The sequence below is a fragment of the Acinonyx jubatus genome, chromosome D4 (genome assembly GCF_027475565.1).
Source record: "Acinonyx jubatus isolate Ajub_Pintada_27869175 chromosome D4, VMU_Ajub_asm_v1.0, whole genome shotgun sequence".
NCBI classification, from domain to species: domain Eukaryota; kingdom Metazoa; phylum Chordata; class Mammalia; order Carnivora; family Felidae; genus Acinonyx; species Acinonyx jubatus.
The window spans coordinates 30,411,669-30,437,789 of record NC_069391.1 but is presented as its reverse complement, the minus strand read 5'-3'; the positions used below and the strand labels follow the sequence as shown (position 1 = coordinate 30,437,789).

At 40.5% G+C, this 26,121-nt stretch overlaps 1 protein-coding gene across 1 annotated transcript in view; it reads right to left on the bottom strand.

Moving 5' to 3' along the window:
• GRIN3A (glutamate ionotropic receptor NMDA type subunit 3A) overlaps positions 1-26,121 on the bottom strand; it is a 168,820-nt gene that overhangs the window by 51,835 nt on the left and 90,864 nt on the right. The window contains exons 4-5 of the mRNA XM_015068959.3: positions 5,735-5,880; positions 104-219 (exon numbers count right to left, since the gene is read on the bottom strand). Of these exons, the coding sequence (XP_014924445.2) occupies positions 104-219; positions 5,735-5,880 (262 nt within the window). The remainder of the gene's footprint in view (positions 1-103; positions 220-5,734; positions 5,881-26,121) is intronic.

Genomic DNA, 26,121 nt, shown 5'->3' with positions numbered 1-26,121 from the left:
AGATGAATAGCATTTTGCCTCTGACTTTTGCGTTTCTGACTTGCGAGGTTGGCAAACTGAGCACATCCTGTGTTAAAGGGAATCGAGAGTGACTGGCTAATACCTTCTATAGCAAATGGCTTCCCCACTGTTAGAAGTTTGCAGTCAGCATCTATTGACACTTCATAATCCAGAAGGGCTTTGTCCATGATGAAGGCGTCTAGTTTCTCTGGATCATTCCTATATTTAAGACCAAGAGAAGAAAAGAGAAAAATGATTCATTAATGGACAGAAAGGTTGACAGCTGGTTTTTGTTTAGGGGACAGAAACCTGGACACAAAGGGCAGCCCAATCTAGGTAGCTGCTGACTCAGCCTGTTGACAACTCCCTGACCCGTAGAGAACAGAGCAGGGGAAACAGATACTCTTCTAAGACAGCATGACATCTTTCCAATGGCTTATCTACCATTTCCTTTTATTACTACTAAATCCAACAACAAAGCCAGAGCGACTATGAATTAAATGGAAAGGTTCATTTCTCTCTCTTTTTTAAATTAATTATTTACTTTGAGAAAGAGAGAGAGCACAAGCAGGGGAGGGGCAGAGAGAGAAAGAGGGAGAAAGAATCCCTAGCAGGCTCTGCACTGTTAGCGTGGAGCCTTACACACGACTCGAACTCATGAACCTTGAGACCATGAGCTGAGCCAAAACTAAGAGCTGGACTCTTAACTGACTGACCACCCAGGTGCCCCACGGTTCATTTCTCTTACATTAACTGAATGACTCCTTTGTGTGAGACATGGTATTTATTATTCTCTGCACCCTGTATCACTCATAATGACTCTGAAGTGGTTGGTATTATCCCATTCTAGCAGATGACAAGGCTCAGAGAGTCAAAGTACAGGTTGCATGCAGGTTGATCCAGGTTACATAGCTAGTAAGTGTTGGAACCAGGTGGTCTCATTAATCAATATATGGAAAATTTTATTTTTTTCTGTTATGATCACTATCATATTCTTCAGAGATCAGACATCATTTCATATTTAGGAATACATATTAAGGAAATACAAATATGAGATCTGGCACTCCTAGGGAAAAGATGGTTGAGGTCTCTTTAAAGCCCATGAGCTAGCATTCAATAAATAGGGAGGGGAAGCACAGGTAATAGATCTCAGTGATCTGCTTTATTAATATACCTCCAGAGAATCACGTTTCACTCCCATCCTAGGAGGTGGTTCAGGCAAGAATCATTTAAGGTAGGTGTCCCTGGCCTGTATCAGTGAATCAGACGTGGACTGGGCTCAAGATGCCAACAGATGCCTTGTGCGTTCTTCATGTGTTCTCCCCATTTTTTGAATGTAGGCACAGAGATGGTGCAGAGGAAGAGGAAGATGTTTGAGCATTGGATGAGTTCCCATTTAGAAAGGAGGCAAGGAAGGAGGAGTTTCCAAAGTAACTATTTACAGTGTATGCAATGACTCTTGTTTTCAGCCACCGCAAATCCTTTTTGGAAAGTTATAGGACATACATTCATTTGAGAAAGGCTTTCCGACCCTCAGGGCTGTCCACCCATTTTGGCAAAGAGAATAACCCTTCTGTATTCCATCTGGGCTCAGTCATTCCTCTCTTAGAGCCAAAGATGAGTCTATTGGAATTCGGTACAGTGGAGTGGCCTCAAACTCAGAATAGAACATGGCTAGGGCCCATCAAAAATCTAAAAGCAAAAGACACCCATAGACCCCTCTAAGATTCATCAGTGGGAAGGAAGTACATATTTACATGGACACAGAGTAAACAGATCAACTTCCCTTCTTAACGCCAATGACCACTGCTTCCTCTTTTTGCTCTTCCAGGAAGTGAACAGCTTATTCAAAATGCATTCCCTTTTCTAGGGGTATTGGATTTAAGTCGCAATGAGGACTGTCTTTAATGTTAACCAAAATAAAAAAACATCTCTCAGCTCCACAGCTGTGGGAAGCTTCAGAAAGGGTTGAGGATGTGAACTGTCTCCTAGGAGCTGATGATGAGGAACCTTAATGGAATCTTGGCAATAAAATAAAAATCAAGCTGAAAGATGTTTCTCCAATAAAAGTTTTACTGACACAGAAACAGAATGTACCTTGGGAGCTACACAGCAACAAGTTACCATTTACCAACACTCTGCAAATATTTGAGGTAGCAGTAACAATAGAAAAAAATTGGGGTTCAGTTTTTCTAACCAGTAATTGCTGAGGTCCAGTCTCAGTGGTATCCTTAAATAATTACTCTTGATTTTGGACTGCAAAGTGGAGTTAGTTATGACAGGTGTCTATGGCACAGGAAGGCAAGAAGCAATTAGCTCACAGACTCCCATGGGGCCCTGAATCACTGTGAGGATGTGGCTGGGTGTGATCCAGGTATAAGCAGCTTCTAGACTGGCTGAATCATCCTTACAGTTGGCAGGGCCCCTGGTTGTTTTTCCCATTATAGAATCCTGCTGTCTTTTTGAGAGTTCACTTAATAATACCCACACCACAAAATAATACATACACGACAATAATACATACACTATAGGTGACTCTAGAGGTGGTGTTCTGCAGGTCAGGGCTCTGGGATATTGGGGCGGGGGCGGTAATACAAGGACTGTGGTTTCTTGGAGTCGTGGCCGAGAGCACATCCAGTGACTGGGCCAAAAGTGGAGAGAGAAGCCCAAAGATAAGGAGTCAGAGGGCATTAATGGTAAATTCTGCCTGTATAACAATTTCACCTACCTCCATCAGCGAACCACCTGGGGAGCTTATTAAAATGCAGTTTCTGAGATGGGATCTGACTGTCTGCATTTCTCACAAATTCCCAAGTGCTAACTGGAACATGGATGTGGCTGGAACATGGACTATTCTTTGAGTATCAAGGACCTGCTTTTCTGTTATGGTTCCTAGACTGGCCTGCAGCAGTGATTGGATTCTAGGCACCTGGTTCTAATCCAGACTCTGCCACTTGCTAGTTAGATTACCATGGACAAGTTGCTTCTTTAAGGTCTCAGTGTCTTCATCTGTGCCTGCTTTTATTTATTTATTTATTTATTTAACACCCAAATCAGTTAGCATATAGTGCAACAATGATTTGCTATATATAATCTATATATATAGATTATATTATATATAATTATATATAATCTATATATAATATAGATATATCATATATAGATTATTATATATATAGCTATATATAATCTATGAGTAGATTCCTTAATGCCCCTTACCCATTTAGCCCATCCCCCACCCACCCCCTCCAGTAACCCTCTGTTTGTGCTCTATTTAACAGTCTCTTATGTTCTGTCCCCCTCCCTGTTTTTATATTATTTTTGCTTCCTTTATGTTCATCTGTTTTGTATCTTAAAGTCCTCATATGAGTGAAGTCATATGATATTTATCTTTCTCTGATTGACTAATTTCACTTAGCATAATACCCTCTAGTTCCATCCACGTAGTTGCAAACGGCAAGATTTCATTCTTTTTTTTTTTTAATTTTTTTAATGTATTTTTATTTATTTTTTGAAGGAGAGAGAGAGAAACAGAGCATGAGCAGGGGAGGAGCAGAGAGAGAGGGAGACACAGAATTAGGAGCAGGCTCTAGGCTCTATGCTTCAGTACAGAGCCCAACACGGGGCTCGAACCCACAAACTATGAGATCATGACTTGAGCTGAAGTCGGATGCTCAACTGACTGAGCCACCCAGGCGCCCCAAGATTTCATTCTTTTTGATTGCCAAGTAATACTCCATTGTATATATATACCACATCTTCTTTATCCATTCATCCATTGATGGACATTTGGTCTCTTTCCATACTTAGGATATTGTTGACAGTGCTGCTATAAACATTGGGGTGCATGTGCCCCTTCGAAACAGCACCTGTATCCCTTGGATAAATACCTAGTAGTGCAACTGTGGGGTCGTAGGATAGTTCTATTTTTAATTTTTTGAGAAACCTCCACACTGTTTTCCAGAGTGGCTGTACCAGCTTGCATTCCCACCAGCAGTGCAAAAGAGATCCTCTTTCTCCACATTCTTGCAACATCTGTTGTTGCCTGAGTTGTTAACGTTAGCCATTTTGACAGGTGTGAGGTGGCATCTCATTGTGGTTTCGATTTGTATTTCCGTGATGATGAGTGATGTTGAGCATTTTTTCATGTGTCAGTTGTGTACCTGCTTTTCTAACGAGTTCATCTCTCCAGACTAGAGTGGAGACAACTCTGAGCACCAGGGCCTTCTCAGGTGAAGCTTCCAAAATAAATGAATAGCTTGAGTCAAGTGGACCTGGGGACTGCCACAGTAGTGGCTCATCTTGCTCTTTCACACTGCCAAAAGAGCCCAGTTTGTCAGATTACTATCTAGCTGGGAGCCACTGCCATCTCCCTGACATCTTACTCTCTCTCTCAGCCATGAATTTGCTTGAACTACAGAAGAGTACTGAAGAAGGGCTGGAAGGCAAAGGAGCACTACACTCTGTGTTACAGATGGACTCTAACATTTTAGTGTTCTTGCAAAACTGATAGTGCCATTTCCTAGTGCTTACACACCCTACAGAATGTTATAAATCTGAGAACCCAAGGCTTCCTCTCTAGACTCTGTAAAAAGTCTGTAAGTAGTTTTAGGGGCCTGTCACCAGAGTTCTTGAGAAACATAAAGCCCTTATGTCCCATGAAGCTATTTATTTATTTCTCTTATTTTTTTATAAAATTAATTTATTCTGGGGGGGGGAGAGAGAGAAAGAGAGAGAATGAGCAGGGGAGGGGCAGAGGATCTGAGGTGGGCTCTGCACTGACAGCAGAAAGCCTGATGTGGGGCTTGAACTCACAAACTCTAAGATCATGACCTGAGCTGAAGTCAGATGCTTAACTGACTGAGCCACCCAGGTGCCCCTGTTTCCCTTCTTCCTTAAAAGAGAATTTGAAGTGGCAAGTCCCTTCATCCATTGGGAGGATTACTGTGGTTGACCATAGATAAACCAGTTTCCTGGGCAGCACAATTTTAGGGGTTGGAGGCTTGAATGTATGTCATTGTCCTGAGACCATCAGGCACAAGGGAGATGGGACTGCTCACCCTCATGCTGTGGTGCCTATCAGGAGCCATTCATCCCCTTCTCCCAGGCAGACTACATGAGCGAATCCCTAACTGCACCATCCTCCTTTGCATTCAGCTTCGTTGAATTACAGGCTCTGATAATCTGCCATGGCAATGTGATTGCTCTTGATTGCTTCTCATAAATTCTGATGAGAAGAATGCAGGCATGGGAATCATTGCCTTTTATCTTATTTCCTTTCTACAGGAAATCTCTAAGATAAATTCCATTTCCTTATGGCCAAAGGAGACAGTCCATGGGCTTAGAGATTCACCGTGCAGGGAAGGGTTGCCTTGGGACACTTTATCCTCTGGCCACATTCCCTGACTGTTTGATGATTTCAGCACCATTGTTTCCTCGGTGATGTCAAGCCAACATTTACTTCCCCCACCATCTGCTACGCTAATGACCCCACTGGCACTTTGAGCAAAGCTACTGCCAACTGGGGACTATGCAGGTAACTAGTAATCTAGGTCACATAATTAAATGCACACTATTCCATACTGCCTTCTCAATCTCACACAGTGTGAGGCATTACTGAACACAAAGTGGGTATATTTAGCTGTCATTTTAAAAAACCAACACATACTATATATTGGTAGCTAAGATTTCTCTTTCAGTAAGAACTTTTTGAACCCAAGAGGTTGACACTCACTTCAAAAACTCCACTCCATCAGGGGTAGCTGGGACGTTGTACCTTCTCATATACTCATGCATCTCTGGGAAGCTTTGCCTCACATAATCTTCAGCACTGCTTTCCCGGACAGTTCCAAAGCGGAAGCCTTGAGAGGGATGATGTAGCTATGAGGGAGGGAAAAAAAAAAAGATATTTAATATAAATTATTCTTAGAATTGTTTTCAAAATTTTCTTCTTCCATCATTCTTTGGGACCTAATAGTGATTTAGAATTTTCCAAACACACATCGTCATCAACATGTACATAGAAATGTGCAGATACGTACCTGCTCTTTCATATCCTAGCTTTCACATAAGTAATTGTTCCAACTTCAGAATCAAATGTATGGAAACAACGGACATAAAACAATTTTTTACTTTATGTTGAGAACCTATCAAAATTCTTCAGACACTGTATAAACTCGCATGTGGAGTCAGCCTATTATAAATTGCATATCAGACAAAGGTATAAAGATAATAAATTAAAGGTTGTGCTCCTTGGTTAGAACTACACAAAGGCCAAGATAAAACCTTGCATCCTGAGGGGTGCCTGGGTGGCTCAGTTGATTAAGCGTCTGACTTTGGCTCAGGTCAAGATCTCACGGTTCGTGGGTTCAAGCCCTGCGTTGAGCTCCGTGCTGGCAGCTCAGAGCCCAGAGGATGCTTCGGATTCTGTGTCTCCCTCTCTCTCTGGCCATCTCATGCTCATGCTCTGTCTCTCTCTCAAAAATAAATAAATGTTAAAAAAATTTTTAACAACAACAACAAACCCTTGGATCTTGAGATTGAAATATGCCCGATCCAAAGCAGTGAATACATCTGTTTATCTGTTTTATGCTATATTTTAGGTTTGTTGAATTTATATTTGGTATAATTACGAAATTATCTCTTTCCTTTAGATAACTGTATTTTTCAGTGCTGAATCATGCTGTATACTTGCTCAAATGGAATGGGATGTGGGACAGTTAGGAGCCACAGAGGAGAAGGGGAGCAGGGGTAGACACACTATTAATAGTTCTCACACTAATATAGTGCACAACCTTGCAGTGGGGAGAAGTAGCACCCTGGGAGCTCTGCAGAGGCTTTCTGTCACCAAGGATAATAAAGATACAGCACGTGCAACACTATTTTTCATGAAAGTTGTACAGAAGTATTAATGTAGCATCTAAATTTAAGATTATTTCCAATATAAGATTGAACTGGGATTGGGCCACGTTATAAAAATAGTTGAATATCCTGTAGTCAGCAGTATTTTAGAGATGATACTTCTCCACAACTGTTAAATTATAGTTCCCGTACTTTGTGTTCTGCTTCATGTTAACATATTTGATATTATTGGTTCTGCCATGAAGTCCTGGGACAGGAATCCATGGTTGGGCTTCATGAAGTTTATAAAACTCCTGAAATTGTAGGCAGCATTTTATTTTATTTTTTTAATAATTTTTTAATGTTTATTTATTTTTGAGAAACAGAGAGACAAAGCACTAGCGGGCAAGGGGCAGAGAGAGAGGGAGACACAGAATCTGAAGCAGGATCTGGGCTCTGAGCTGTCAGCACAGAGCCCAACATGGGGCTCGAACCCACGAGCCGTGAGATCATGACCTGAGCCAAAGTTGATTGCTTTACTGACTGAACCACCCAGGTGCCCCAGGCAGCATTTTATTTAAATAGGTAATTTTCTTTGATGAAGAAAATAATACAGTTTCTTTTTTTTTTTTAAGTTTATTTTGAGAGCCAGAGAAAGAGAAAGAGAGAGAACACAAGCAGGGAAGGGGTAGAGAGAGAGAATACCAAGCAGGCTCCACATTGTCAGTACAGAGGCCCACACGGGGCTTGAACTCATGAACCATGAGATCATGACTTGAGCAGAAATAAAGAGTTGGACAGTTAACCAACTGAGCCACCCAGGCACCCCTCTTTTTTTTTGTTTACAGTTTTATTTATTTTTTAATAAATTAGGCTTTCAAGTTGTCAATAATGCCAAAAGGTTAAGGACTCACTAAATATGGTAACAACTTATATTTAAGATGAATTAGTTTTGTAACATGATAAAAATCTAACAATATGGCAATAAAATAAATAATAAACAAATTACATGGCCACCCATATAGGATATTATGCAATGTATAATCATGTTTTAAAGCATATATATATATGTATATATATGTATATATATATATATATATATTATTGGAGAGAGAGATCATGAGCTGGGAGAGGGGCAGAGGGAGAGATAGAGATTGAGATCGAGATTAAGAAGGAAAGAGAGAGAGAGAGAGAGAGAGAGAGAGAGAGAGAGAGAGAGAATCTTAAGCAGGCTCCATGCTCACGGAGTTTGACATGGGGCTCAATCCAATGACCCTGGGATCATGAGCTGAGCCAAAATCAAGAGCTGGATGTTCAACCGACTGAATTGCCCTTGAACCACCCAGATGCCCTTGAAGTATATTTAATAAAACAATACAAATGCTCATATGACAAATGGAGAAAAAGCTTTTGTATGGTATGATCAAATTAAATATCTATATAGTTACTTTAAATGTTGTGATCCTCAACATATATCATATATGTTACACACACACACATACACACAGACACACACACACTTTGGAAGAAAATGTATCAAGATACTAACAATGGTCGTCCCATTGCTGGTGAAATTACAGGGGTACTTATTTATTTATAGACTTACAGAAGTATGCCTCATGTCTATAACTAGAGAAAAGTTTATTTTATGATCAGTAAAACAAATTCCTCACTAATTTATTCAACATTTATTGAGAGCCTACTTTGTACAACTTTCAAAGTTATTGGGGCCACAGAGGTAGAAACCTGCAATCATTCCCACATAGGGGAATGTGGTGGTTTATGTTATATTTTGCAGATCCCACTGTTGAGTAGGTGATAAAGCATAAGGCATGTGTTTAATGTAACTGTCCATACACTAAACAAATTCTAATGTTCTCTGCCAGCATAACCTTAATGAGGCACCAACAATAACAGTAGCTAATGTTTACTGAATATTTATTATGTGCCAAACATGTTTTACATGCATTATCTTGTTTATTCCTCATAGCACCTTCATGAAGGGGGCACTATTATTACTTCCTTAAAAAAAATTTTTTTTTAACATTTATTCATTTTTTAGAGAGAGAGAGAGAGAGAGAGTGGAGGAGGGGCAGGGAGAGGGAGACAATAGAATCTGAAGCCCAGTTCTCTGAGCTGTCAGCACAAAGCCTGACTCAGGACTCAAACTCACAAACCGTGAGATCATGACCTGTGCTGAAGTTGGATGCTTAACCAACTGAGCCACCAAGGCGCCCCTATTACTTCCTTTTTAAAGATCAGTGATACGAAGCTTAGAGAAGCAAAGTAACTGGCATAAGATCACACAGTTACAAGCAGAAGAGACTGAGTTAGAACCCAAGCCTGTCTGATTCCGAAGCCCATGCTTAACAGACTGAGCCACCCAGGCGCCCCCCCCCCAACTTTTTAAAATTTTTAAAAAATATTTATTTATTTATTTTTGAGACAGAGAGAGACAGAGCATGAACAGGGGAGGGTCAGAGAGAGAGGAAGACACAGAATCTGAAACAGGCTCCAGGCTCTGAGCTGTCAGCACAGAGCCCGACGCGGGGCTTGAACTCAACGGACCGCGAGATCATGACCTGAGCCGAAGTCGGCCGCTTAACCGACTGCCGAAGCCCATGCTATTATTAACCTGCCTTGTGGCTCATGACAGCAACTGGAGAGAAGATGCTTATTACAATAAACTCACTAGTCTTTTAAAATATTCTCAGGGCACCTAAGCATCTGACTCTTGATTTCGGCTCAGGTCATAATCTCACACTTCGTGAGTTTAAGCCCCGTGTCGGGCTCCTAGCTGACAGCACGGAGCCTGCTTGGTATTTTCTCTCTCCCTGCACCTCCCCCACTTGCATGCATGCTCTCTTTCTCAAAATAAATCAATACACATTTAAAATATTCTCCTTAAGCCGTAGGCCCCTCTTGGCATTCTCACAGTTGCAAATTGCAGCCATGTAGCTTGAGCAAGGCAAAGCTAACAGCATTCTGTCTGCTCAACACCTACTCATTTTTTAAGGCCCAGACCAAGTCTTTCTATCTGAAATCTTTGGTCTTAACTAGCTTCACCGTCCTATCTAGAACAAAACCATAAACAGTTTACTCTTTATCTCTGCTGGTATAGCACCTTGCATGTATATAATACGTAGTCTAGCTGTTTATTTAACCATCTTCCACTCTTCTTGTGCATTACTTCCTTTGGTTCTCCCAAGAAACTTATGAGGTATTTTTATTTTCTTCCTTTTATAGATGAAGACCCTACTGATTAGATAGTTTGTCATTTGCCCAAGGTCATAGAGCTAGTAAATTTCAGACATGGATTTGAACGTAGGCAGTCTGATGGAAAACAGTGACTTTTTGAACAATTTGAACACTGCTTCTGATACTATGTCATACTGACTCTTGTGTGGCAAGAGTGTGGTCATTACAAAACTTGTGACTTAAGTGCCTGGCGGTGAGCTAAGGGCTCTAAATATTTTTAATTCTCACAATAATCCTGCAAGATTGATGTGATTTTCTTGTTTTACAGATTAAGATGCTGAGGTTTGGGCAGTTAAAGTGACAATCTAATTCTCACAGCTAGCAATTAGCATGACTCAGCCCATGTTCTCCCCCCTCCCCCCCCCCCCCCCCCCCGCCATGTGCAGACTGAGTTTCATTCACTTGCATATCACGGTGACCTATATGACACTTGGCACCCAACAGGTGTGCTATACGTTTGTCAAATTAACTTGCTCTATCACTTCTCTATTTCTCTCCACCTGCCTGACATCTCAGTTCATTCACTTCCCTAACTAGGGAAGTTCATTCACTTCCCTAACTTGCTGCACACACCACACCCTCCTTCTGTAAGCCCTCACAGTACACAGAATTTTCTTTGCTAGAATCTATCAGAGTAGATCACTTCTTAAATTAAATTGGGTGACAGTTTAGTGTCTAGACTTTCAGCTTCTTCACTGGACTGGAAGCTGTGTGTGATAAACATGTGATTAACCACTGTATTCCAATGACTTTCATTGTATAGTTGCTCAATTAAAATGCTTGACCAATGATTGATAACTCTTCTTTGAACCCAGAGTGAAGCGAGGGCTTGGTCGTCCTACTTAGCACAAGAGGGGCTAACAATCTAGCTTACAACTCCAGCTTTCAAAATGAACCCTCCTTTTAAGGTAAAGGGATGTTAGGTCAGTAATTCAATACTTTTGTCTTATATATGAAAAGAATCCCTTTCAGAAGTCCATTTTCGCACATCACTCCGTGTGACAATACTTTTATGGCCTACAAACTGTTTCTAGACAAACTGAGCGCATCAGTGCTTCTTTCCTTCCCATGTTGTGGGAAAGAGTCACAAACCAGCAGATCCAAGCTCATATTCCAGCGGAGAACTAGCCCTTTGTGTTTCTTCTTTTCCATGCCTTTGGGTTGCCTTTTGCTAATGGGCTCCCGAATCTGCCTGACGGGGCTCTAATGCCTATGAAGGGAAAGTTCCTTCAACACTAACACAAATAACCAGACTCCAATGGGAGGAAGCATTTTATTAGCCCAACGGAGGCCCTACTCTACTTTGGAGATGTTTTACAAATACTGCCACCTCTCTGGGCCAAGCCACCATCATTTCTGCCCCCTGCATACTTCCTCTCTTCCCCTGCAGTCCAGTCAGAGTAATCTTAGAGCCCAAAGCTGATCATATTACTCACTTGCTTATTAACACCTATCAGTGGCTCCCCATTGCCCTTGGGATGAACTGGCCTCCTCATGAGAACTCCGAGATTCTGCATAACCTTTCTCTGCCTTCTCTTCTCCAGTTTCATGTCCTCACTCTCTTCCTGGTCCTCTAAGCTTTAGTCAGTTCTCTCGGTTCTTCCAACATATACTTTTTGCTTGATCAGAGCTCTTGTCCATAGTCTTCACTCTGCCCAGAATGCTCTTTCTCCTCAACCCAACCTTTCCTTTGTGTAGCTAACTCTTAAACATTGCTTCCCCACAGAAGCTTTCACTGACCCTTAGTCTAGATTAGGCCACCTGTAACACTCTCCCACTATACCCTGCCATAGTACTGATAAAACTTGGAATTATTTGTTCAATGTCTGCTTTTCTTATTAGCTTGTAAGTTTCCACAAGGGCAGGGCCCATGCCTATCTCATTTGTATGGTCACAAATCGTCAACAAATGTTAGCTACTATTACTGTCATCATCATTATCATCATCATCATCATCATGGTTATGCAACAAACATAGTGCTTGGCACACAGCAGATGCCTGACAAAGACTGGTGTCATAAATCACCATTATTAATCTAACATTCTCTTAGGTTAGACACATTACAAACTTGATACTTTCGTCACATTTCATGTTGTCTTTCCCCATAAAAATTATTTTTTTCCTTTTAATTCTTATCTTAATTCTTCTGAAACAATATATTCTTTTTAAATTTCTCTGTGTGCGATTCTAAGGGGAAAACGCAATGGGCTATTCAGCAGTCACAGAATAACGGAATCAGAAAAGGGATCTAAGAATGGATGCAACCGATGGGCCAGCACAGTCCATCCTGTGTGTCCATGTGGTGTGTAATTCAAACAGCCAGGGATGTCAGAAAGCCTGCATCAAGGAGGGAAGATAGAAGTAGACAAAGAGCTGGAGCAGCTGAGCTGTGTTACAGCCATCACTGGGAAGTCCCAGAGAGAGAAACATTTCTTTAAAGTTCCAGCAAAATATCTTGCCAGCTCTTCCAGTTCTGTTTATACTTGTTTCAACCTCTTCAGGCCTTGGGGAAATACCAAAGGTTAAACTATCCATCTGTATGTGACCTATTCAGCATTAATGGAACTCTATACAGAGCCCCTGCATGGAGAATAATCAGATACGCGTTTTGGAGAAAGCAGAGAAGCGCTCAAAACAAAATGGAAGCGAACTCAAGGAATAATCAAGGGGCTATGTTCAAGAAGATATGATGCTTTAGATTGAAAAACAGTCTTCATGGTGGGTATTTTCATTTAAGGTCTACATTGGTATTCTTCTGAGATTGTACTTTAATAAATGGCAGGTAGTCACTAGACTTGGTTTAATGTCCTTTGGAATTGAGTGGAGAGGGGAATTCTTAACCTGCCCGGTGGAATGCAATAAACTAGTTATTGAGACCATAGCTCCTCCCCATGCCATAATTCTATCCACTTAAAACCTGTGGCCTCTATAATATGGAGTGATCTCAGAGTTCAGAGGGGCTTTAAAAGTCACCTACTGTAATCATCCATTGATTTCTGAATCCTTTATAGCAAAGCTAAGCACACCACCTGGAATTACTTTAAGATGTAGATTCTGATTCACTATGTCTAGGTTGGAGCATGAGAGTTTGCATTTCTTTTTCCTTTTTTAATTTTTTTTAACATTTATTTATTTTTGAGAGAGGGAGAGTATGCGCGCGCGCGTACACACACACACACACACACACACACACACACACACACACACGAGTGGGGGAAGGGCAGAGAGAGAGAGAGAGAGAGAGAGAGAGAGAGAGAGAGAGAGACAGAATCCAAAGCAGGCTCCAGGCTCCGAGCTGTCAGCACAGAGCCTGACACGGGGCTTGAACTCACAAACTGTGAGATTGTGACCTGAGCCGAAGTCAGACGCTTAACTGACTGAGCCACCTAGGTACCCCTACCCTTCAAGGTAATTTTGAGAAGTCATGAGATCATGGCCTGAGCTGTGATCAAGAGTCAGACGCTTAACCAACTGAGCCACCCAGGCACCCCAAGAGTCTGCATTTCTAACAAGATCCCAGTTGATGCTGACCCTTGGTTCATGGACCACAGTTGGAGTAGCAAGGCTTTATTTATAACATCACTATTAAGTGCCTATTAAGTCTCTGCTTGGAAGTTTTCAGAGAAAAGGAAATCACTCCTCTTGAAGCCTATCTTCTGTATAGGAGAGATGACTCTATGCCCCACCTAATCAATCTACCCATTCGAATATAATAATAATAACAATAATAATAATAATAACAGTGAATATTTTCATATACTTACTGTATGCTAATACATTTAAATGTAATGAGATTGTTACTTTTATTATTTATTATTACCTCTGAAGGGTTAAGATTCAGGGAGATTCTGCATATTGTGTAAGACCAGCAGAAAGTGATAAATTAAGATTTGAATCTGACTCTGTATGACTTGCAGCTCTCACCCTGTCTAGTACTACATTCTGCTTTTAATAGACTTGTGTTATTGTCCAAGTTTTAATTTTAAATAACACATGGAGTTAAAGCTTAACTTTAAATAACACATGCTACAATTTCAAAATCATTTTGGTTATTATAGGTGTGGCCATATAATGTATATTGCAAACTGGACACTTCTTCAAAAGGGGTCACTACTGATTATTACAAAGGAAGAGCACACTCACCAAGACTCCTCCCAGCAAACAGGGGTATGTGTTCACGGAGTTATTACTCATGCTCAGAACATCAGAATACAGAAAACTGAGGCTGGAAACAATGTTCCTGAGCCCCGCTCAGTCTCTCTCTAATGTGAATTACTGAGCACACTTTATGTTGTAATTCTTTTTTTCCATGTTAATCCTATTTTCTTCTACGAAAGCTGGGCTCTCCATTTAAATGTAAGGATTTTACTTCCTCTCTTGATTTTTAGTCTGAAGCCGTCTATGTTAGGTCAGCTAATCTCTAGTCAACATCATTCTCTGACATCATGTTTAATTTAGATGAGGTTTAGTCCAGGTGCTTCTGACAACCTGAGTCATTGCATCCAAACCCTAACTAGAGGTTAGCAAACTATGCTGCATGGCCTAATTCCGGCCTGCTACTTGCTTTTGTAAATCAAGTTTTATTGGAACAAAAGCCGTGCCCTTCATTTACATATTGTCTATAGCTACTCTTGTTCTACAACAGTGGAGTTGAGTAGGTGTGAAAGAGACTATGGTTTCACAAAGCCTCACATATTACTATCTGGCCCAAACAGAAAATGTTTGCCAGCCCAGGGTATAGATAATATTGATCTATTTCATTGATTCCCGTACTTGAAACTTTACTCCATTCTAAAACCCCATCGATCATTTAAGGGATGCCACATTCACAGGTGAATGAACAGAAGTGGGGCTGATAAATCTCTGCAGGCTTCCTGGCGCTGCACAGATTTAGGCTTTAGTTGGACAGCACATCTCACTTCGAGCTGCTTGGAGTATCAATGTCCCGACAGGATGTTCCTGGCAACTACAAGTCCTCTGTGTCTTTTTAGGGCCAGTAATCGAAAAGCTCTGGTCACAGAATTTCAAATTGAAGCATTCGTATGATGCTGGGACTAATTCTGAATTAAATCTTAAATTCCAGGGCAGGTGCCATTGAGGCCGTCTGCACAGGCCTGAAGTTATGAGAATTGGCCAGTGACACACCCAATCACTCTAGCGGAGATGTTTCCTTCATTTCATTCTCTTCTTTGCCACGTGCCTCCAGTCCTCATCCTTTTGATGCAGACTTCATGTAGCTGCTGTTTCATCAAAGCTGCAGGTATTTATGAGTTCTATATTATTCCCTTCATTATTTTAATAATGGTAACAGCTGACCCTTATTGGGTATTTCCTTCATTCCAGGCATTGTGCCAAAATCTTAAATTCATCACCTCATGTAATCCTCACAGTGTCTTTTTGTGCTACATATAATCATTCATTATCCCCATTTTAAAGATGAGGGAGGGGGTGGGGGAGTGGGAGGATGGGTGGAGACTGAAACTTAAAGCAGTTTCGCAACTTGCCCCAGGCCATATAACCAGAAAATGGCAGACCAAGGAACTGAATCCAGAGAACCTGTGCTCTTAATCTCTAGTTTATACTGCCTTCAGGAAAGATTCGTCTTCTCTGAGAAGCTATAGATATGCTAGGCACTCCTCAAGACTTGTTCAGTTTAATGTGAACAAGTGCCAGTTTAAAGACATAAGACCGAGAGCCTATATGCTTTGGGTTTTTAAACAAGGTATTTATCACGGTCATAACAACAGCAGCAAAAACAGCAACATTTGAACTATGCTGTTTACAAAACTCATTCATGCATATTATTCCATTCACAAGGTGCAAGCAGTATGATGTTTCAGTGTTCTATTCATAAAAGGCAAAAAATAAGGTAGATGGTTTGGCCAAGCTCCCCAAAACAAGCACATTCATCCTGTATCCCACGGGGCCCAAATGCTTGTGCTCAATATCTAGCAGTCTTGGGGTGGCTGTAGAAGGACCGAACCCTGATCCTTCCCCTGCTTGCCAGCATCCCCACATCTTCACACACACCTCTGCTGCCACAGCAGCCATCTTAATGCTCCTGTCACTGTGACGTGAGTTACAGGTGGGGCCTAGGGACTGAACTTGGAAAGAGACGCCAAAGTCGGGAAGGCTATTAAACTATGGAGTCCAGGCTGGAGGACATGCTACAGATCATTTAGTCCATTTACTTATTTTTATAGCTAACAATATAGGTAGCTTCTATTTATTATGCACTCTCTGTATGTCAAGCATTATGCTAAAACTTTAACATGCTTTATATATTTTAAGCCTCATAACAACCCTATGAGGTATTTATTATCATCTCCAACTTTCATACAAGAAACTAAGACTTGCATTTAAATAAATTGTCCAAGATCATTCAGCCAATAAGCATACAGGAGGATTCTGAACTTAGACTCCAGAGTCTTTGTATTTAAACATTCCTGATCTGTACCATAGGAAGATTTAGGCTCATAATGAGAAAATGAAGGGACTTGCTCCAGGTCCCACAAATAAGGTAAAGGTAAGCTTGAAAAACCCTAACTCAGGCTCAAATATAATCCTGTTAAATAAATAATCCCTTCACAAATGAATATGGCTGATAAAAGTAATTGTTATTTCTTCTTTTTGGTGTGTCATGTTCAGTAACACTTCCCCATCTACTATTTATGAAACTGTAAGTTCCCAGACTTTATTTCCTTCTTTAAACAATTAAATTTGTTCAGCAACACGCATGAAATGGCATTGCAGTACTCATTTACTAGGCCTCTGGAAGTCTGTGGTATATTTCTGAGTCATGTACAGTAAGACAAGGGAGGGCCTATTATCATGGCTTTTATAGTATCCAGCCTTTAAACACTAGAGAAAGTAACCCAAAGAATAATAGGATTTCTATAGGGGAATTATTGCTGTTGTGCTACAAATGTTCTACCTATGTGTTTTGTTTCCTGTTCCCTTTCCTTCATATGAGTCACTTTGTTGGTCTTTTCTGGCCCTGGTCTCAATGTCTTATGTATTCATCTGGAACTGCCTATCCTATTTTTTTGTTTGTTTTGTGTGTGTGTTTTGTTTTGACATTAGTTGATTTATTTCATTTGTTTTCACCCTTTTTTTTTTTTTTTTTTAATACTTTCACATTTTTATTGAAATTCCAGTTAGGGGGCGCCTCAGTGGCTTAGTCGGTTAAGCATCCGGCTTCTGCTCAGGTCATGATCTTGTGGTCCGTGAGTTCAAGCCCCGCATCAGGCTCTGTGCTGACAGATCAGAGCCTGGAGCTTGCTTCAGATACTGTGTCTCCCTCTCTCTCTGCCCCTACTCTGATTGCGCTCTGTCTCTCTCTCAAAAGAAGAATAAGTAAATAAATAAATATTATAAACAAAATAAATTCCAATTAGTTAACATATAGTGTAATAATACTAGTTTCAGGAGCACAATTTAGCGATTCATCACTTACATATAACACCCAGTACTCATCACAAGTGCCCTCCTTAATACCCATCACCCATTTCATGCATCCCAGCCTATCCTATTCAGTTCACTGAGATCCTTCTGATTGTCTTATTCAAAATCCCCTTCAAACCCCATTTTACACTCAGTGATCTTGTGGAGCTAAGTCCATTTCTCCCTCATATGCCAGATGAATGATTTCACTACTGGTACTACCACACTAGTGGTGTTTCAAATGAAGAAGCATGGAATAATCATAAACACGATGGCGGTGATGATGATGACAATGACGATGATATAGCTCACCAAGTGCCGGGCATTATTTCAACACTTTAGACATACCAACTTTTTAAATCTTTACAACAGTCCTAAGAGACTGATTCTTTCAATCTGTCCATTTTATAGAAGAGAATCCTGAAACACAGAGCCACTGACTTGTCTGTGCTTATGGAGCCAATGAATGACAGAGGTGGGCGGTCTGTGTGGCTCCATTTATGCTCTTGACCACTGTGGTTTTACCAGCTATCCCCTTAACTGCTGTGACTCAGTTCCCTTATCTGCAAAATGGTTAACTGAAAGAGTTCAGCCATTGTGCACAGAGCTCAACAGCTGATTATGGGAGCTTAATTAGCTCTTAACAATCTGCTAATACCCATAGCTATCATTTACTGTGCTGATTATATATATATATATGCCCACATGCATCATCTCATTTCAGCCTTCCTATACCCCTACGAGGTAGCTTCTGTTAATAACTCCAGTTCATGGATGGAGAAGGAAGCTCAGAGCTATGAAATCACTTTCTTCAGCCCATAGTGCTAGAGTCGGTTGGTATGCATACTGATCAGCTGACACTAGAACCCAACTACATGTAAGATATTGTCTTAATGGGATTTTCAAGGTAAATATGATCATAATGCAATAAGTCTAGAACCATAATTCCTCCAAAGATGTGATTCTACTGTAAGTGGCAGAACTGGGGCATGAACTGGGTCGGCCGAGGCCAGAACCAACGTCTCTGACGGAAAAGGGGAGGATTTCTTTAAGCCCGTGGCATCAGAATAACCCTGGCTTTTTGTTTATGTAATTGAGTGGCTATCCAGCCAACCTTCAAGGTGAAAGATGACCTTTGGACTGTGGAACTCAAACTTCTCACTTGAGTCATTGCCCATCACCAGTACTGTACCCTGCAGACTGAGCAGGCAGGCAGGTCCTTGCTGAAGCTGGAGTCAGCAATTCTGGGCTGATTAAATGCAAATGAATGAAAACAGCAATGAATTTATCTCCAGGCTATGTGATGTAAGCTTTTTGGCACAACTCCACCCAAATCCTTGGGCATAGGAACTTGTTTTAATGCCAGTTTTTATTTAATTATAAAATTCAGAAGATTGAAATATTAAAGTATGTCCAATTTGGTCTTCATTCGGGGGGGGGGGTTGGATGTAAAACTACAGTAGGAGGTTTAGCGGAAAGGTCAGTAATCCCACAGCATGGACCGCAGGAAACCAGCCTCTTGGAGAAGCTGCCAAAGGAAAACATCAAACAAAAAGACACGCTCTGAGTAACAGTAAAAAGAGAAATCCTTTCCTTTTGCTTCATTTTTTTTTTCCCTAGGCTAGTTCTCGGGGATGACTTGGGCTGTATCCAATAATTTTATTTGCCATGGTTGAATAGGCAATCCGTCTTTGCTCTGGAGCTCAAGGGAGTCAGGTATTGAGCCCTTATGATGGAGGGGCCCTCAAAGATGCAAGCATCTATTCTGACTAAATGTATCCAGGAGAAGATGCCTCTCCTCCCACCAGGGCGGCTTGCCTATACCATGGCTCCCAGCTTTTCTTTCCACTTGAGACCAACTTCCAGTTTATGACTGAGCTGGTGTTTGCTTATCTTTCTTTTCTGTTCAGCACATTTGCTCCTGTTAAATGAATCACAAAGTAGCGTTTTGCTTTTTGAGCTAAGCATCAGAGGGCAGCAGTCAGCTGAGATAAAAAGGCATTTTCTTTTTCCTTCTTCTGCAAATTTGAGAAAATTTTCATGTAGCAGTAAAAAAAAACAAAAACAAAAACAAAAAAAAAAAAAAAACCATGCAACTATTCATAAAGTTTGCAGTTGAGAAAAATGAGGATCAGCAAGATTAAGCAATTTGGCCAAGAGTATGAACAGCTAGGTGGAGTTATGTCATACACACATTTAACACAGTAAACTTGTGTGGTGCCTCTGGAATTGAACCTGAATGTAGGCTCTGATTCCACTACTTTAAGTAATCCTCACAGCAAACAAATTAGGAGAATGAAATGAATTTATAATTCATAGGCAGAAACTGGCTTGGTGCAAACTGGAAGAACAGATCCATGAAGTGTCTCTAGTGACTAGACAGTAGAAGTAAGTGCTTAGTAAGTGATGAATTAATATACCCATAGTGCAGAGAATGAAAAAACAAAAGCTGACTCAGAACTGAAAATAAACTTATGATAATTAATCTACACTGAGTTTAAAAAACATACATTCTGGGGGCACCTGTGTGGCTCAGTCGGTTAAGCATCTGACTCTTGATTTAGGCTCAGATCACAACCTTGAGGTTCAGGAGATATGGAGCCCCACATCGGGCTCTGTGCTGACAGCAAACAGTCTGCTTTGGATTCTCCCTCTCCTCTCTCTGCCCCTCCCCTACTCATGCTGCTCTCTCTCAAAATAAATAAACTTTTTACAGAAAATAAGCATATGGGTGTGCCTGGGTGGCTCAGTCGGTTAGGGATCTGACTTAGGTTCAGGTCATGATATTGTAGTTCGTGGGTTTGAGCCCCACATCAGGCTCTGTGCTGATAGCTCAGACCTGAAGGCTGCTTTGGATTCTGTGTCTCCCTCTCTCTCTGCTCCTCTGCTGCTCATGCTCTGTCTCTCTCTCTCTTAAAACTAAATGTTAAAAAATTTTTTTAAAAAGTAAAAAGAAAAGCATACATTCTACAACAAGTTAAATATGTTTCATCAGTTTAAAAGTAATTGTAAGTGGAGGGGCGCCAGGATGGCTCAGTCGGTTAAGGAGTCGACTTTAGCTCACGTCATGATCTCGTGGTCCATAAGCTCGAGCCCCACATCAGGCTCTGTGCAAATGAGTAAATGTTAAAAAAAAAATAAAAAAAAAAGTAATTGTAAGTGGAAGCTATTTGATTATTTTAAAATCATCATCTGTTACATCAGTATACATTAAAAAATAATGAACTATTTGTAGCTAAAAATATTGATTTAAAAAAACTGTTTACTTATCAAACCCTGAATTAATACTTCCTCTTTTAAAAAAAAATTTTTTTTTGGTTCATATACTGGCTGGTAATATTCAGATGAGCGGGCTTATTTGCAAATGGACCATTTCTTTCCAGAATTATAGAATGCTAGATCTAAGGTTATATTAGAACCATTTGATTCATAATCCTTAATTTGCAGATGAAGAGACTAGAGTTGACCACAGTTAAATGAATAATCCAAGACCACAGACTTGACTATGGCAAAGTTGAGAGAAGAACCAAGTTTCCTGGACTCTTGAGAATCCATGAGTCATACAAATAAAAATAAAGTGTGCATACACAGATATTTCAGAATGGAAAGTGAACAGAAACAATCCTGGATATCTGGATTAATGTTTAAACTGTTGAAATGGATATTATGGAAATACTTAACTAGTTTCACTTTATGAAAAAATTTCAAACACATATTCATTGGTTTAATGCTAAAAGTAATACATGAATCTATTCTCACTGTAAAATGCAAACAGAACTTTCATAGCATAAAACATTATAGTATCTCTTTTTCCTCCCTGATTCTATTGCCTCCTCTAGAAGTAGCTGTTACTGATATTTTAGTGGTTATCGTGAGTATTCTTGTGCTTACCTTGAGCTCTAAGGGGCTGAATTTGGTATTTAGATGTCTTTTTTTTTAACTTTTTAAATATTTTATTTATTTTTAATAGAGAAAGACAGAGCACAAGTGGGGGAGGGGCAGAGAGAGAAGGAGACACAGAATCCAAAGCAGGCTCCAGGCTCCGAGCTATCAGCACAGAGCCCGACGCGGGGCTCGAACTCACAAACTGTGAGATCATGACCTGAGTGGAAGTCGGACGCTTAACTGACTGAGCCACCCAGGCGCCCCTAGATGTCTTTTTTTGATTACAGCCTAGAAAATTTATAAGCTTTGTTTGAGACCATTGCTTTGTTTAAGGAAAATGAAACAGAAATTCCAGTTTAAGGGTGTGGCTAGCTGGTATGTGAACCACAGAGAGACACGAATCTCTTAGATTTCCACAGTAACTTTGTCTATTTATTCTCAGCCAAAGAACTTCAAAAACACCTTCTGTACATATCCTCCCCCAAACCCTGGGATGTCAGGAGGGAGGAGCTGTTGTGTTCTCCATTTACTGAATAGGAAACCAAACTCTAAAGACATTATATGTGTATAGTCTACTAATTTTATTAATGGCTCCAATTCTTCCCTCTGCCATGTCACCGTGAGTGCCCTCCCTCTTTGACTTTGGTTCTGGCCAGAGAACTTAATTTTGGTCACTGAAATGTTAGCAGAAATGATGTAAGCACAGTGTTGGTAAGTGCTCGGACCTTCTGCTTTGTGCTGTAGCCATCTGCTGTTGCCATGAGCAGGACATACTTGGGTTAGCCTGCTGGAGGATAAGACACGTGGAGCAGAGCCAAGTAACCTACCTGAGGCAACCCCAGATCAGCCCACAGCCAGCTGACCTCTAAATACGTAAGTGAGCCCAGACTAGGTCTGCTAAACTTGGCAAACTTGAGAGCCGCATAAATGCTTTTTGTTGTATGCCACTGATGTTTTGTGGTTTATTATATGGTATTATCATAGCAGTAGGTAACTGATAGAGTCGTAACAACTACAAATGAGAATCCAGAAATTTAAGATCTTCTGTCTCTACGCCTAGTGCTCATGTTATCTGGGCCAATTTTGCCTTTGTGCCTTTGCACACATTACTTCTGCCTGGAATTCCATTCCTCCTGGTCTTCCTAGAAAATCCAGATTAGGCACATCTTTTAAAAGCCTCTCTGATCTTCCTAAGAAAGAGTCAACTATCCTCGTGGGAGCCACTTCCCTTCAACATATTTTATTTATTTTACTAATCACAGTGTGGCACTAGTTGTTTACTTAAATGTATTTCTTTTTTTAAAAGTGTTTTATTTACTTATTTTGAGAGAGGGAGAGTGCATGTGTGCCAGAGCATGTGAGTGGGGGAGGGGCAGAGATAGAGAATCCCAAGCAGGCTCTGCGCTGTCAGTGCAGAGCCCAACATGGGCTCGATACCACAAACTGTAAGATCATGCCCTGAGCTGAATTCAAGAGTCAGATGCTGAACCAACTGAGCCCCCCAGGTGCCCTTACTTGAATGTATTTCTTAAGGGAATATGAGTTTCCTTGAACTTCTTTAGGACCACCATAGTGCCGCCTCATTATCATTTTAGGAATTCTGTTAGTTGGTAGAAAGAACATGTAAGAAGAAATGAATGATTTCTTTTTTTAGTTTTTAATATTTTTATTTTAGAGAGGGAGATAGTGTGTCTGTGAGTGGGGGAGAGGGGCAGAGGGAAAGAGAGAGAGAGAATCTCAATGTTAATGTGATCTCACAACCCTGGGATCATGAGCAGAGCCCAAACCAAGAGTTGGATGCTCAACAGACTGAGCCACCCAGGCACCTCAAATGATTTTTTTTTTAAATTGTTTTAACATTTATTTTGGAGAGACAGAGAGCGTGAGAAGGGGAGGGGCAGAGAGAGAGACACACACAGAATCTGAAGTGGGCTCCAGGCACTGAGCCATCATCACAGAGCCTAATGTGGGGCTCGAACCCATGAATCATGAGATCATGACCTGAGCCCAAGTTGGATGCTCAACTGACTGAGCCACCTAGGCACCCCCACCCCAAATGATTTCTTGCTAAAAGCTTTCAAAAATAGGGACGCCTGGGTGGCTCAGTCAGTTAAGGGTCCAATTTCAGCTCAGGTCATGATCTCACAGTTTGTGAGTTCAGAGCCCTTCATCAGGTTCTGGGCTAACAGCTCAGAGCCTGGAGCCTGCTTTGGGTTCTGTGTCTCCCTCTCTCTCTCTGCTTCTCTCCCACTCACGCTCTGTCTCTCTTCTCCCTTTCAAAAATAAATAATAAACACTAAAAAATAAAAAAAAAAAATTAAGGCTTTCTAGTATATTTCTGATTTAGTCTTTCCTACCATCTGAGTTAGGGCCCCTGGGTCAGGTGAACAAAGAATTCTTTGATTCAGCACATTTATATCATATATATTGTGTACCAGTTGATGATCACCATGAATAACATAGAAAATGTCTCTATTCCTATAGAAAAAAAATAACAAAAAGCAAACCAGATAATTACAGATTAGTGATAAATTGAAGAGAACAAGAGAAAAAATGGTATAACGAGATAGAAAGTCAGGTGGGGAGGCCACTTCTCATAGGGCGGTCAGAGAAAGGGATATCCTCACTGGGTACTTGATGGTGAACACATTCCCTTCCCTAATTTAATGCAGTGTTGTTGTTTTTTTAAGTTTATTTATTTATTTTGAGAGAGAACAAGCAAGCGAGCGAGTACGGGAAGGGCAGAGCGAGAAGGACGGAGGAGAATCCCAAGCAGGCTCCACATTGTCAGTGCAGAGCCCAATGCGGGGCTTGAACTCTCCAACTGTGAGATCACGACCTGAGAAGACATCAAGCCTGACATGTAACCGACTGAGCTACCCAGGTGCCCCTTACTGCAGTGTTTTAATCTCGACTTGATTACACATTTTCTGAGGACAAAAATTATGTGCACTGTTCTTTATGTTTTACTCTAGGCATGGAGAATAACTTGCTGGCTGATTTATTAATCTGATAACGAGAGGGCACAATAAGTTCATCGTCTGCGTGCACGCGCATGTGTGTTCCTTTCAGATTTTAAAATTTATGCTATTTGCTTGGAGGGTTATTAAAAGTCTGTAAATTCTACAAATAAATTTCATATTCCTTGGTAATACTTCTGGGCTTCTTCTGAGATTTCCTATTTAAAAATGGTCACTGGCTTTGCTTTAAAGATGTATGTCAAAGCATAAATCTTGAGTGCCATGAATGTTGGCTGTAATTCTGCCTGGAGAAGTCAAGGATACATTTGGTCTTGGCCCATTGTTAGACGTCTGAGAAAAGTACTAGAGTGGATCCTCAGCCTTTATGTTAGATATAATTTGTCCTTCATTCACCTGGTCATTTACAACTCTGGGATTATGGTCATCTATAGCTCTGGAGAATTTAGATTTAACAAATTATCACAGAACATTTTCAGAGGCCAGCATTGTGTTCAGGGATTTATATGCATTATCTCATAACTGCCTAAGGACAGTGCTATGAGTAGGAATTATTTTCATTTCTATTCCTTAGGTAAGGAATTTGAGGCTTAGAATTTAAGTACCTGGCCTAGGATCACAAAGCCCAGTTACACAGCAGAGATAAGGTTTAAACGCACATTTTCTGACTTGAAACAGAATTTAGAGATTTTTCACTTTTTTTTTTTTTTTTTTTTAAGCACACGTTTATCAAGTGCCACACTCTGCACTGGAAATACATAGGTAATCAAAATGGCATGGGACAATTCTCATCAGATACTTTTATGTCACCCTATGATCCTCAGAAAAGAGAAACCAAAAGAAACAGGAATGGGTTTGAGGTATTCTCTGTAGCAGTTTGTCTATTTAGAAGAGCAACTTTTGCACTGAATTCCCCGGAGAGCCAAGAGATGCCAACGTTTCTTCTCCCACTCAAGGCACTGTCCCTTAGTGATGGAATTGACCACTGGTGCGTTGATTATGGATGCCAGGCAGTAAATGCTCTACAATGCCCAGGGGCTGGAATTTTTTTTTCCTCCAACCTCCTTGGACCAGGGCACTTGGGGTTTGGGAAGAAGGTTGGTTAGCTTTCATATTTCCCTTCACTGCAAACTAGTCAAGTAAACGTGTCTTTTACTGAGGCTTGATTTTCTATCAGTATTTAGTTTTTATGTATTCAAACTTTCTTCTAATATGCATAATTGCTGAAAGAAAAAGCTGTAGAACAGCCATGAATTATGGCTTTCAGGGGAATGAACATTGCAGTTAATGTTGCAAGACAGCTTCCATTATAATCCCGTTTTCACATATCCTTGTGATTTCTTAGGGGGGAGGAAGAATTTTCCTTAGAGCTAAAATTTTCCATGGTTTGACTCAGCCCAAGGTGATTTTAAAAAAATGAAACATTTGTACAAACGTTTCCATTTATTCTTGAGTTATTGTATTTGGAAAATGCTGTTCATTTTTACTCCAAGTATTATTAATGCATAAAAAATTCCAAGTATGAATGGCTATTAAAACTTCAGTCATTATATGACACTTGTCTTGGATGTCGGCTAGATTCTTTCTTTATAAAACTATATTATACCATTTACTGCAAAATGGTTAAAATATTTGTTTTCAGAGTTTTATTGTAATGCTTGGTTGACACACAGCTTTTCAGAGAGGAAATAAATATTTAGGTTACTTTCACTATTTT